This window comes from Globicephala melas, chromosome 1 (genome assembly GCF_963455315.2).
Source record: "Globicephala melas chromosome 1, mGloMel1.2, whole genome shotgun sequence".
Lineage (NCBI taxonomy): Eukaryota > Metazoa > Chordata > Mammalia > Artiodactyla > Delphinidae > Globicephala > Globicephala melas.
Window position 1 is genome coordinate 178,981,674 of NC_083314.1, and position 13,238 is coordinate 178,994,911.

Here is a 13,238-nt window from a genome sequence, read left to right on the forward strand (position 1 = left end):
CTCCTTAGACCTCTATTCCGGTTCCCTGCAGGGAGGGAGGTGGGCCCCCGCCTGGAGGGTGACTGCTGAAACTCTGGCCTTGAGCCTGGTTCGTACCGTCCCTAGGACTTACTCAGAGGTAAAAACCGCTCTGCGTTTTTGCTGGGATTAAGTTCATTAATTCCTTTCTTCATTCCACAAATAATTATCAAGCACCTACTTCAGCCAACCACAAGGGATCATGCAGGGTGTGCACTGCCCAAGGGTGCCTGATCCAGGCCAGGTTGTTAACTCAGGGCTGCATATTCTCCGAGGAAGAGTGTGTTTTGCTAACTTGCCATACAGTTAGTGGGTGGTGGTCCTGAGACAGTCTGGGACCTGGGACCCTTTGCTGCAGTGCTCGCACCTGGACAATCTCCTTGAGCTGACAAGCTACAAAGAAACTATAAGGGACTAAAAATAACTGTGTGCATGTGCAGTTGGGGCAAATTATGGACAACAAGATACAAAAAGACCAAAAACCCAACTGCCGCTTCTGAAGAGCCCAAAAACAGAGCATTGGGAGCAAAAGCAGGGTACTGCACATGCCCGCTGCACACACCACCACCAAAGGGGTGGGCAGACCACCTAAGCCACCCCTCCCCTCACCCTATACAAGGAACCAGCTCCCCCACTCCCCCAGAGTGAGCGAGTGATCCAGCAAGGGAAACTGTTGCTTGATTTCACTCCCTCTTGCTGCAGCAGGGGTCCCAGGAAAGCCTTATCTGAAACTCTTGTCTGGCCTCTTATCAATTTCTATTGATTAAGGAGGCCAAGAACCCTGGTCCTTAACAGTCCTTGCCCTGGTTGAGGCCCTAATCTAGCGCACTGTTGAGTCAGATAATGCAATTTAACAGTAGTTATTGAGCACCTACTGTGTGCCAGGCACCATTATAAATTCTTTGGCTTTGTCTATTATCAGTAAAGCTCTGGGCAGTGAAAAAAACAACACTAAGTAGTGCCTGGGATGGCAAGAGTTGCCCAAGATATCTGCACACTCCACCACCAGCCTGCGGCCAGGCCTCCAGAGGAAGGTGGCGGTACTGGAGGGCTGCTGCGTGCGAGATGTCTGCAGCTTGTCCAGGGGTCTGTCCCAGGACCCTCATTCTTCGAAGTCTGGCTCCTGAAATGTCAACCCCTCTCTGTACCTTGGACAGAGCCATATAAGTTGCAGCTTCTAAGGCAAGGGGCAAGACCTCCCATGAAGTTTGCCTTTTCCCGCAGAAAGCACAGGGCACACGTTGGGCTGGGAACACCTTTTATTTGGCCACATGCATCAGGGGTAGGAGAACTGCTCTCTTTCCAGCAGGAAGGAGAGGCAGAAACGTGGTCTGACAGGGTGGGGAGGTCCTGGGAATGGCAGTTCCAAGGGTAGGGTGGGCGCTTGGAATGCTCTCCAAGCCACAGAGTGCCTGGCCTAGGCATGGAGGTGGACAGGTGGTCCTTGAACCGCCCCCCCATCCCACTCATCCAGGGCTCACACATCCCAGCTCTCAGGGCCTGACCCTGCCCCTCACCTGCCCTGGGTTGCCGTGTGCAGGATTCCAGGGGGATCTTTTGGAGAGCCCTGCCCTCACTTAATACACATGTGGCTTCTGGGGCTTCACTGACAGTGAAGAGAGTCCAGACTTGGCCGGGACCCCACCCCACCCTGGGCCTGCCTATCTCAGACCAGGCCTGAGCCTCTGGACCAAAGCCACCTCCCTAAGCAGGAGGACAGAGTGAGAAAGCCTGGGAGTGGCAGAGAATGGGGCAGAGGATGGGCCAGCAGAGCCATCCTTACACTCCCAGACCTGTCTGAGCTACATCATCGCTCAGCATCTGCATTATGCAGGGCAGCCACAGGCTTGCCAGATGTCCTGACTGTCCCAGGTCTGAGGGCCCTCAAAGAAGACAGTGAGAAATGACCCAGCAAGGGAAGGTAGACACATAGATCTAGGTTACCAGCAGAGCTTGGAGACCCTCCCTCAGAGGCATCTGGGGGAACACCATGCACCCCCCCAACCTCAGGGGCCCCCTCATTCAGGTTGAGACCCCCAGGCAGAGAGCTAGCTACCCATAACATATGAAGGCTGTACAAACGAAGAGGCTCCATGAAGAGGCAACTGGGGGGGGCAAGGATGAACTAGGAAGTCTGGGAGAGCCTGGCCTCTACCTCCCCTTCCCAAGCCCAGCCCATCTCTGACAGCAGTTTATCAGTTGGGGTTAGGTGGCTGGGGGCTCGGGGGCGTCATGGCAGTGGGGGCCCGATGGTGATGCTGCTGTTGGTGACCCTCGGGCCGTACCAGCCGGCCCAGTAGTGAGTGTCCACGCCGCCGTGCTGAAACCAGATGTAGCGGACGCCGGGTGGATAGTTGGAGAACGTGTGGGAGACCTGGGGGGCGGGGGCAGGGGGAGGGAAGGAGAGCGGTCAGGGGAGTTGACCCTGAGCAGGGTACTGCCTGAGGGGGTGAGGGGACCAGGATGGGCTGAGGTCTCAGTGCTCAACCCAGAGTCAGCAGAATGGAATTCTAGTCCTCAGTCTGATTTGGGGCAGACCACCTCCCCTGTCTGTGTCTCCTCAGTTTCCTCATCTGTAAAATGGAGCAAAATCCTGCTGGGTCCACTCCACGGGATTATCTAAGTGCAGATCAAATGAACTGAAGGAAATTTTGCAAGCTGCCAAAGGATGTCCAATACACTCATCACTGAGCACACGTGGCTATTTAAGTTAAAATTAATTAAAGTTGGATAAAATTAAAAATTCAGTTCCTAGTTGTACTATGAACTGGCTCTTATTAAGTTTTCAATTGTCACATGTGGCTCTTGGCTACCAAACTGGACAGGGCAGACAGACCATTTCTTTCTTTCTCTCTCTTTTTTTTTTTTTTTTTTTGGCTGTGCTACACCGCTTGCAGGATCTTAGTTCTCTGACCAGGGACTGAACCTGGGGCCATGGCAGTGAAAGCACCGAGTCCAGACCAGGGAAGTCCCAGACAGACCATTTCTATCACTGCAGAAAGGTCTACTGGAGAGCACCGGTCTGGATCAGAAGTTGGCAAACTATGGTCTAGGGGCCCACTGCCAGTTTTTGTAAATAAAGTTTTATTGGAACACAGTCATGCCCATTTGCTAAAGCTGCTTTCACAACACAACGGCAGAGCTGATGAGCTGAGTAGTTGTGATACAGTAAAACCTGCAAAGCTTAAACTATTTGTATCTGGCCTTTTAAGAAAAAGTTCACTGAACCCTAACCTAGATAATAGTAATAACTGATATTAGTAATTAATAATAGTCAATCTTTTTGAACATGGCTTTACCAGCATCATCTCACTGATAATCTTTGAGAGCTCAGAGCAGCCAAAGCCCAGGTAAGAAGCAGCAGAACTGGGATCTCAACTTGGGCCTGTCTGACTGCAGTCTCAGCCTTGGACAATGTGCCCCCTGTCCCCTTCCCCGCTCACACACCTCCCTCCACTTGGCATCGCTCTTCTGCTGGATGGTTGCTGGGTCTGGCTGGAAGGTCCCCAGAGGCGCATGCGCTGACGACAGGAGCTGAACACACAGCTGGTACTTGGACCCGCAGTCTGGCCTGGCTGCGAACCTGCAGGCGGAGGAAGGGCCCTTCAGGGCCTTGGAGATGGGGGGGCAGGGTGCGGGTGGGGCACCTGAGTGGCAGGGCCCCCCCCAAACCCTCGCCCCAAGCACTCACCAGTCCTTCACCTCGATGTCTGGCCGTGTGGTGTCCATCAGCTCCTCCCAATACCCTTCAGCCTTGAGGTCCACCACCTGGGACTTGAGGCAGGTGCTGGGGGTGGGTGGAGGGGTGGGAGGGGCTGGGGCTCGCCACTAGGGCACTGGGGGGCTAGGACTGCCCCTCCCAGAGCAGGAGAGACCCCAAGGTGCAGTGACTTGGGCTTCCCCCCACCCCGCCCCGAGACCCCTCGGATCTTACTAATAAGAAGTCACGAAGTATTTCTTGACCTGGTCATTGGGGAATTCCTGCCTCTGGTCTCCAGAGAGCTCCTCCACCTTCCACTCATCGCCTCCATTCACGTCCAGGCTCCAGAACTCAAACCCCTCTGGTGGGAAAGCAGAGTTCGTATCAAAGGGAAGCCCCTCAGTGGCCGCCTCCCAAGTGCCCCTTGCTCCTGGCACCTCTCCCTGGATTTCAGCAGCTGCCCTCAAGCCCCGTGCTGGGGAACCCTGCACATCAACAGTGCCTGCCTTGTACTAGGTGCTGCCTGTGTGCCAGGCACCATGGTAACTGATTTCTACTGGGAATCCTGATGATGGGAACAACCAGACTACTTCTGGGATGGAATGCTCTGGTGCCAGTCAGACAGATCTGGGTCTAGTCCCGGCTCCACCAATACTGGGCTCTGTGACCTTAGGCAAGCTGCTTTCTCTCTCTGAGCCTTGGTTTTGTCCTCTGTAAACCGGGGTCAAGAACAGGGGCTGGCAAACTTTTTCCATAAAGGGTCAGAATACTTCAGGTTTTGTGGGCTACATGTTGACTCTATCACATAGTGTCTTGTTTTGTTTGTTTAAGATTTTTTTTTTTTTTTTTTTTTTTTTTGCGGTACGCGGGCCTCTCACTGTTGTGGCCTCTCCCGTTGCGGAGCGCAGGCTCCAGACACGCAGGCTCAGCGGCCATGGCTCACGGGCCCAGCTGCTCCGCAGCATGTGGGATCCTCCTGGACCGGGGCACGAACCCGTGTCCCCTGCATCGGCAGGCGGACTCTCAACCACTGCACCACCAGGGAAGCCCTTTTTGTTTGTTTTCTAAATAACCCTTTAAAACCGTAGAAACTATTCGTAGCTCCTAGGCCAGATTTGGCTTAGGGACCACAGTTTGTCAACACGCTGGTGAAGAACATGGCCGTTGAGGAGTCAAGTGAGGCAGGCATGTGAAAGCTGCGGACAGCTTGGGGTTGTTTTACTATCATTTTGCTCCAGAATTTGGCCACATAATAGAGATTGAGGTTCTCATGCCGTCAAAGTGTCTACTTAGTCATTTACAGCACAGCAAGGGAAAAGAGGGGGCTCTGGATGACCGCAGAAGTTTTGTTTTACCTTTTGTTGGAATGTGCTGGGAAGAAGACCGGATCTCTCATTCTCTCATAAGCAAAGCCCCCTTTGTCTTCTGGGCAGTCCTAGTAGGCCTAGTCCTGGAGTCTGGGAGCCAGGCCAAGAAAATATGGCTCTGACTTCCTGGTCTTGTGTCTTCGGCACAATTCATTCCAACTGGCCAACATTCCCTCTCCTAGAAAAGGTCACTGGGGAAATAACCTTCAGAGTGGAATAAGAGTGGAACAATGCCACTCTTGGCCTCAGTTTTCCCATCTGAAAAATGGGTGCCTAATAGTACCTACCTCTTAGGATTATTGTGAGAAAGGAATTAAACCTCCCAAAGTGCCTGGCTGGCTCATAGTAAGCGCCTAATGAATGTTAGCTGGTATCACGACAGTCTGTGTGTTTGGGGGCACATCATACCCAGTCTGCACCCCACCTTCGGCGCACGGGTTATGCAGGAGGTTCTTGTGGAGGCTGCGGAGGAAGTAGAAGACCTTCCAGTCGGCCACGGGCTGGTCCCAGTCTTTGGTAATGAAGCCCTCACGCAGGCATTTGCGCTTCCAGAGGGTCACGAGGTCGATGAGGTCTCGCCAGAGGCTGCAGACCAGGCGGCAACGCAGCAGCAGCTGGCGGGCAGGCACGTGCGTGAACAACTCCAACAGGATGTTCTCGGGCAACTCGTTGATGTTCCCCACCGCCATGGCTCTCCTGTGGTTGTTGAAAGCTACACTACAGACCTGATCCTCTCCCCAGGACCCAATATTCGCAGCACCCCGTGGTGGTGGAGGTTCCCTCCCGGCACTGCCATTGACTATCTCAGGAAAGTCACTGGGCCTCTCTGAGCCTCAGTTTCCTCCTCTGTAAAATGGGGCCAGGAACAATACTTACCTCCTAGAGGGGGTACAAGGAGCTTGGGACACAGCAGAAGCTCAGTAAAGAAGCTCAGAGCTCTGATTGTTTTTACTGGCAGCTCACAATAGCCTCTAAGGGAGGCTAAGGAGGCAGAAGAGGTATCAGGATCTGCCCAAGGTCACACAGACAGGAACAGAGGGGAAAGGAGCCTGAGCCTTCTCTGAATCTAGAGCCAGCTTTTTTCAATAGGTCGGACGGTCTTTAGCATGGAAATCACAATTCGCAGCCCCGCAGCCTGTCTGGTACCTTCCGCATTCTCTCTCCCATCCTCAAAACGGAGGAGCGGAGATATGGGGGGGGGGGGGCAGGGATAATTATCATTGTCTCCGACCGAGGTCCCAAGGGCCCTAGCCACGTTTTCGAGACCACGGAGTAAATGCTCTGCCTGGCTGGGACTGGAGAAGAGGTGGGCGATGGGGAGCGGGCTTTCCTATACCCCCACCCCCATCCCCGTGGCTGGGCTCCAGCCCCGGGTGTCCCCGCGCGCCTTCGACTTCCCATCCCTCCTCGTGGCTTTCAAATGTTTCCCAAAGTCTAGGCTTGGACCCCTGCGCATCGATGGCGACCCCAGCTCTGGTTCTTGCTCGCGCCGCCTCTCGAGGCCGCGCCGCGCAACCCCGTCGCCTGGGCCTTGTCCGCGCGGGCCTCCCTCGGCGCACTGCTGCTGGGCCCGGAACCGCCGAGCCCGCCCGCCCGCCCGGCCCCCGCACCCCGCGTCCCCGCCCCGGCGTTCCCCGCGCCCACTCCCGCCGGTCACCTGCCCTCTGCCACCGCTGTGCGATCCCGCTCCGTAGCAGGGGCTGAGCCAGCCTCCGCCTGCGGTCGCCGGTGGATACAACCCCGCCCCAGCCCGCAGAGCCCCGCCCCGGCCCCGCCTCCACGGCCCGCTCCGGTCCCCGGCCCGCGGGGAGCACCCGGCTTGGGGTGTAGGAAAAATGTAGGAAAATTACCTGGGGCGGGGCGGTGTCGTGCCGGGAGGAGCCTCTGCCCACACCCTCCGCATGACCCAGACTCTCCCAGCCTCCTCCCAGCAGCCACCCCAGGAGGGTGCTGGGAGACGCCCCGAATCGGACTCCCACCCGCCCCCATTAAAAAAAAAAAAAAAAGAAACGACTCCCGACCTTTCTTGGCCTCCTGGGTCCGCCAAGGAACCGGGAGCCTCAGGCCTCGGGCCGATCGCTCCGGACTGTGGGGCGTCCCGGCGCGGGGCCAAAGGCGGGGCGGGGGCGGAGGCGGGGGCCTTTAAGAGGCGCGTCCGGCCGGGACCCGACCCAGACGTGAGCAGCGCCTGGACTCGCCGCCGCCGCCGCCGCCGCCGCCGCCGCCGCCGCCGCCGCCGCGGGACTCGGACAGCCCGCCCGCAGCGCTCCGGGTCCTCCTCCTCTCGCGACAGCGCTCTGCAGCGATGGACGGAGACGGTGACCCAGGTAGCCGCCGCCGCCGGATCCACTCGCTCAGCCCTGGAGGGGTGACCGGGGCAGGCGGGCGAGTGCTACGGAGAGGGGGCATCAGAGAGCGAGGGGGCCCCGATACACAGAGCGACACACTTTCACCCAAGCAAAGCCCTTGAGACAGTCTCAAAGGAGCACAGTCCTCTGTCTGGTGTCTTGATCTGCTGGAGGCCTTGAGAGATGACAGGCAGAGAGGGAGGACTCCCGGGTCCCATTTACCCGGGAAATAGCGTATGAGTAATCCCACGTTCCCACCTCCTGAGGGTCTATTGGACCCGGGTCTGGTACCTATCTGGGATGGAAGAGGCCACAAGCCTTTTTATTCCATCAGCTTCTTCCATTTGCCAACTCTGGGCCGTGAGATGCCTGAATCTCCATGAATTTCTTGGGGTTACTGGCTTCTCCTCACCCCATCCCAGCCTTCCTCCTGCGATCCCTTGTCTGGAGGGGCTGTCCTTCCTTTGGGTGGCTGGATGCCCAGTGGGAACCAGGCTGGTGGTGAGGGAGAGTTGGGACATCAGCTCTAGCCGATGCTCAGGGCCCTTTGAGACTGCCCAGTCATCTTGTCTGGCACCAAAGGTCCCCCGCTCCCCATCTCTAGAACTCTCCGCTGGGCCTGTAGGGGTTGCCTGCTGAGTCTGGGTGGGAACAAGACCTGCCCCCACCCCTCCCTCACCAGGCCCATCTGAGAGTGGCCAGTTGCTTGGGGAGACAACGGGAAACAGACTGATGCTCACTCAGGCAGCCGAGCTCCCCACCGCGTCCCTCCAGCCCTGAAAATCCTACCTCCTTCCGCTCTTGCCCCCAATCCGTGGCCCCCTTGCCCCACCCTTTATAGGGCCCCAGAATGGGTTCCTGCTTCTTCCCAGGGCCCAGCTATTCCCTGGACTCAGGGGCCCAATCCAGGTGAGTGAATAAGCCTCGGAGGCAGCTTCCAGGGGCCAGATAACTTTCCGAAGGCAACAATGTGGGGAGTTGTGTGTGCTCAAGAGGGGGTGGGGGGGCCTGTAATCAGATCTGGGGCCTTGAGTGCCAGGCCTGGGGCCAGGAGAGGGGACTGGGCGAGGTGCACCTTTCGGGGGAGCATCAGGTGTCCACCAGGGCCAGGGCAGGGCAGGGCAGGGGGAGGGGTGGAGAGGTGAGGGCACTGGGCCCAGCTCCCCAGAGAGCTGTGGGCAGCAAGGTGGGCAGGTGACATGGCTTCAGGGCAGGCATTTTCCTCTCCGCCATCCCACAGTTCTGCGGTGTGACTTGCGAGAAGTCAGTAAGACTCTCTGGGCCTCAGTTTCCTCCTTGCCAAAAGGGAAGTGTGAAGCCCCACATCATAAAGATGTGGCAAAAAAAACAAAACAAAACAAAAAACTAACAATGAAGGGAACTGTGCTGAGTAATAAGATTCACTAAATAAGATCTACTGAGGACTCACTGTGTGCTCTGGGCTCCAAAGACGTAAACCCTGATTGGGCTCTCAGGGGGCTGAGAGTGTGCGCAGTGGGGAAATGCTGCATATGAGGAGGTGAAGGGCTGGCCGCCCAGGTTCTGGCAACACCCAGTCTTGGGTCTAGGCCCTGCTCGTTCCTCCCCTGGTGCCTGGCCTGTTTCCACCACCACCTTGGCTTTCCAGGGCCCAGCACTTAGGACTCCCCCACCCCCACTGTCCTAGGTCTGAGAGCAGTGGCCTCCCCCATCACCCAGAGTGGCTCTGTCACCTCCACACTGTCTTTCCCTCCTCCACTCGGTATCCACTTATTCAAGGCTTCAATGGCCCAGCTGAGGCCAGCCAGGATCCAGGAGACAGTCCAGCCCACAGCTCCTGATATCAGTCCCTCTTCTCATAATTTGGAATGCCCTTGCCCCCTCCTCAGAAGAGTTGAACATCAGATGACTGTCTGATTGGCCTGGGATTACCCCCATTTTACAGACGAGGAAGCTGAGGGCCAGGAATAGGAAAAGGAGTGAAGAAACCTTCTTTCCCGAGCACTTACTACATCTCCCTATTTGATATACATGTTCTCTTTTAACGAGCTTCCCTCCCCCATCCCCAAGCCTCTGTTCTCCCTTCCCTTCAGGCCTCAGATCCCCACATCCCCTGCCTGAATACCAGCAGTGTGACCTTTGGCAGGTCGCTCCCCATCTTTGAACCTGAGCATTTTCATCTGTGAAATCAAAATCATAACCTTCAACTCAACGAATCATTTTCTCAGGGCTGTGATGGTTAAAGGTGGCTCTGGAGCCAGACTGCCTGGGTTCGAATCCAGGCTCCGACCACTCATTTCCTGCATGATCCTGGGTGTTTTTACCTCTCTGTCCCTGTTTCCTCATCAGGGAAATAGGGATGGTGATAGGGACAACCTAGAAGAGATGCTGTGAGGATTTAAAGAGTAAAAATTAAAACGCTCAGAATGGTGCCTAACACTTGCTAAGTGACAGGGAGCCAGGCAGGGCGCCAGATGCCAAACATGGGGGATAAAGCAGTGAGTTTCCCAGACCCGGTTCCTGCCCTCATTCCCTCAGTCTAGTCCCCGGGAAAGGTGTTTATAAACCGTCAAACCCTTGGACAAAAGCTAGGAAGGACGGAACTCCCAGCGGTGAGGTGAGAGGATGCTGTAGTAGGGGAAGTTGGGGAGGGCTCCCCTGAGGAGGTGACCGGAGCAGGGATCTTAGAGGGCCGTTGAGAGGGCTTCATTGTGTCAGGAGTATCATCAGTTCCTGCTGTCGGCTCAGGTATGGGGTTTACTGGCACTGCAGGGGAAACTGAGGCCTCTGAGGCCACTCTTCAGACTTGGAGCTGATCTGTGGCCCCGGGCTCCTGGGCCTCCTCCACAGGGTCCCAGGCTCTGGTCACGGAAACTCCGACGCCCGCTGAGGACTGTCCGAGCGCGGGTGGGGGCGGACGCCTTTCACATCGCGGCCGTGGCGCGCGGCGGGGGCAGTCTGGGGGGAGTCTCAGCCGCGCCCCGCCCGCCCGCCCGCAGAGAGCGTGGGCCAGCCGGAGGAGGCGAGCCCGGAGGAGCAGCAGCAGGAGGCTGGCGCGGAGGAGGCGAGCGGCGGGGAGGAGCGGCCCGAGGACGAGGGGGAGGAGGAGGAGGCCGCGTACCTGGACGAGCTGCCCGAGCCGCTGCTGCTTCGCGTGCTGGCCGAGCTGCCCGCCGCCGAGCTGGTGCAGGCCTGCCGCCTGGTGTGCCTGCGCTGGAAGGAGCTGGTCGACGGCTCTCCCCTGTGGCTGCTCAAGTGTCAGCAAGAGGGTCTGGTACCCGAGGGCGGCCCCGAGGAAGAGCGCGACCACTGGCAGCAGTTCTACTTCCTGAGCAAGAGGCGGCGCAACCTGCTACGCAACCCGTGCGGGGAAGGTGAGGGGTCGCGCCCCGTCAGCCCGGCCTGGGGAGCTCAGCTTCCCCTTCTGTACCATGGGCAGTAACAAGGCCAGCCTGCTTTGAGGGGTGGATGAGATAAGGCGCTTGGCGCAGTGCCCAGCACAGAGTAGCCCCAGTACAGACTGTAGTATTATCCTCCTGTCCTGCTCCGGGGCGGGGGAAGTCGGGGAGGCGGGCGGGAGTTGTCTCTCTCCCAGATCCTTCCACCCCCCAGGGAGCTGGGGCAAGACAGGCCCCGCGGAGGACCCTCCTGGGAGGGAGAGAGAAGCTGGGGACAAACAGGAAGTGCTCACCATTCACGCCCACCATCGTCTGCCCACCGCGACACCATTCAAGGACCACGTTCATCCTCCCCCCCACGATAGGGGCAAGAGCCACCCTGCCACACCCTCGCAGGGGCTGGGTGACCAGCGTGGGGCTGTGGTGTTCCTACAGAGGACTTGGAGGGCTGGTGCGACGTGGAGCACGGTGGGGACGGCTGGAGGGTGGAGGAGCTGCCCGGAGACTGCGGGGTGGAATTCATCCACGACGAGAGTGTCAAGAAGTACTTCGCCTCCTCCTTCGAGTAAGGAGAAGGGGGATGGATGAGAAGGGGGGGGAGGGGACCTCCACTCAGTCCTAACCCCCAGTCTCCCAGGTGGTGTCGCAAAGCGCAGGTCATTGACCTGCAGGCTGAGGGCTACTGGGAGGAGCTGCTGGACACCACTCAGCCGGCCATCGTGGTGAAGGACTGGTGAGCGGCCGTGGGGGAAGGGGAGCGGGGTTGAGGGGCGAACTGGAACCGGCTACTCTGCTTGAGAGACTGCTGCCTCCCTGCTCTAGAGCTTGCAGTCACATGACCATGGGTTTTCAGGAGAAGGTGAAAATCCATCTCCCCTCCTGAGTTTTAAATGTTGGCAATTTTTTTTGTTTTTGTTTTTTAATATCCACCTGCTGTCCCAACAAAAAGTGTCCCTGTGGGTTGGCTTTGGTCCCAACACTGGGTCTGGCCCATCTGGGGTTTAGTCCTTGGGTTTGGGCAAGTCACTTTCTCTCTCCGGCCTCGGTTTCCTCATCTGTAAAATGGGAACATTGGTATTTCCGGTCAGCAGGGTTAACTCCTGTAGAGGGTTGGGCCCAGAGTACCCGCTCAGCAGGGCTGAAGCCTTCCCCGGGCGCTTCCTCCCTCCCTCCCTCGGCGCAGGTACTCGGGCCGCAGAGACGCCGGCTGCCTGTACGAGCTCACGGTGAAGCTGCTGTCAGAGCACGAGGACGTGCTGGCCGAGTTCAACAGCGGGCAGGTGGCAGTGCCACAAGACAGCGACGACGGTGGCTGGATTGAGGTGAGCTTGGAGGCCCGGGGGCGGTGGGGCCGGGCTCGTGAATAGCCCGCCCACGGCCCGTGTGGGCGGGGCGGTGTTGGACTGGCCGAGAGGCTGCGCTGAGAAATCCAGGGGGCTAGATGAGGGTCAGAGCGCCGGGGTGGGGTGGCTGGGGGAAGCCTCGGGACTCCGAGCCTGACCCTCCCTCCCCCTTCCCCCTGACTCCCCACCCACAGATCTCCCACACCTTCACCGACTATGGGCCGGGCGTCCGCTTCGTCCGCTTCGAGCACGGCGGACAGGACTGCGTCTACTGGAAGGGCTGGTTCGGGGCCCGGGTGACCAACAGCAGCGTGTGGGTGGAGCCCTGAGTGACCCCTCCTCCAGCCTCCCCCAGCTGCCTTGGAGGGCCAGAGGCGCGGGGGTAGATAGGGCTTAGTCGGTAGCATCCTGACCTTCCGCACCCGGCGCACTCCTCTCCCGTCCCATGCTCGAAGACCAGCCCCCTCAGAGAGAAAGATGGGTTTTGTTGGTATATATTTGCATCTAGAAAATAAGATGGGTGAGGGCGTGGGCCTACACTGGGCCCGCCGCTGCTGAATCCCCTGCACCTAACACTGTGCCTGCCACAAAAATGGGCGCTCAATAAATATTATTTGTCGGAGGAAGGAATGAATGAACACAGGGATGAATGAACTCCCCTCCCTTTGTTCAGTCTCTGTCTCTTGAGGGCCCCTGGCCCAGCCTGGAAAAATACTTGGTGGGGTTCCAGCTGCTCTGGTTTCCAGGGGCCCTTGGGCGGGTGCAGAGCCAGCCGGGCCTGGTCCCGCCAGACAAAGGCTGGGATTGTGAGGCCAGGGAGCGGGGAGCTGGGCCTGGCGCCCGACTGACACCCAAGCTGCCCAGAAGCCAGAACCGAGTGTGTGTGTGGGCCCCCCCTCCTGGCCTCTCTTGATTCCTCTCCCCGTTTTTTTTTTTTTTTTTTTTTCCTGAAGGCAGGATGGTGGGTGGTGGCAGCATCTCATCTAGGGTACCAATTCTCCTGGGCCCAGGGATGGATGCCAGTGGCTTGAGGTGGGGGATGGGGGGGTGACAGGCTGGGGGGCACAGGAAGGATCAGCTTGGTG

At 58.1% G+C, this 13,238-nt stretch overlaps 2 protein-coding genes across 5 annotated transcripts; one reads left to right on the forward strand and one right to left on the reverse strand.

Moving 5' to 3' along the window:
- Window positions 1-1,259: 1,259 nt before the first annotated feature.
- Window positions 1,260-10,683, reverse strand: FBXO44 (F-box protein 44). Of its 4 annotated transcripts, XM_060311135.2 has the most exons (7): window positions 10,412-10,683; window positions 7,107-7,412; window positions 5,510-5,781; window positions 3,953-4,079; window positions 3,710-3,805; window positions 3,466-3,601; window positions 1,260-2,392 (listed from the first exon to the last, which is right to left on the reverse strand). In XM_060311135.2, exons 3-7 carry the CDS (start codon window positions 5,772-5,774, stop codon window positions 2,249-2,251), a joined length of 768 nt encoding a protein of 255 aa, XP_060167118.1. In that variant the 5' UTR covers window positions 5,775-5,781; window positions 7,107-7,412; window positions 10,412-10,683; the 3' UTR covers window positions 1,260-2,248. The 4 variants fall into 4 exon arrangements, with proteins under 4 accessions (XP_060167118.1, XP_060167111.1, XP_030734344.1 ...); XM_060311128.1 differs by lacking the exons at window positions 7,107-7,412; window positions 10,412-10,683 and adding an exon at window positions 6,936-7,064; XM_030878484.2 differs by lacking the exons at window positions 7,107-7,412; window positions 10,412-10,683 and adding an exon at window positions 6,743-6,833.
- FBXO2 (F-box protein 2) lies at window positions 7,104-12,791 on the forward strand. The gene is made up of 6 exons (XM_030878502.3): window positions 7,104-7,412; window positions 10,412-10,786; window positions 11,246-11,375; window positions 11,448-11,543; window positions 11,994-12,132; window positions 12,348-12,791. Exons 1-6 carry the CDS (start codon window positions 7,391-7,393, stop codon window positions 12,480-12,482), a joined length of 897 nt encoding a protein of 298 aa, XP_030734362.1. The 5' UTR covers window positions 7,104-7,390; the 3' UTR covers window positions 12,483-12,791.
- Window positions 12,792-13,238: the final 447 nt, after the last annotated feature.

Excerpts from the sequence above, each read along its gene's own strand:
- FBXO44 (XM_060311128.1), bottom strand. The coding sequence starts at position 6,988 with ATGCGGAGGGTGTGGGCAGAGGCTCCTCCCGGCACGACACCGCCCCGC. Across the intron at positions 4,080-5,509 it reads GCATAACCCGTGCGCCGAAG|AGGGGTTTGAGTTCTGGAGC; the intron begins GTGGGGTGCAGA and ends CTTTCCCACCAG. Across the intron at positions 2,393-3,465 it reads GCGATGCCAAGTGGAGGGAG|GTCTCCCACACGTTCTCCAA; the intron begins GTGTGTGAGCGG and ends CCCGCCCCCCAG.
- FBXO2 (XM_030878502.3), top strand. The coding sequence starts at position 7,391 with ATGGACGGAGACGGTGACCCAG. Across the intron at positions 11,544-11,993 it reads GCCATCGTGGTGAAGGACTG|GTACTCGGGCCGCAGAGACG; the intron begins GTGAGCGGCCGT and ends CCCTCGGCGCAG. Across the intron at positions 12,133-12,347 it reads ACGACGGTGGCTGGATTGAG|ATCTCCCACACCTTCACCGA; the intron begins GTGAGCTTGGAG and ends CCCCACCCACAG.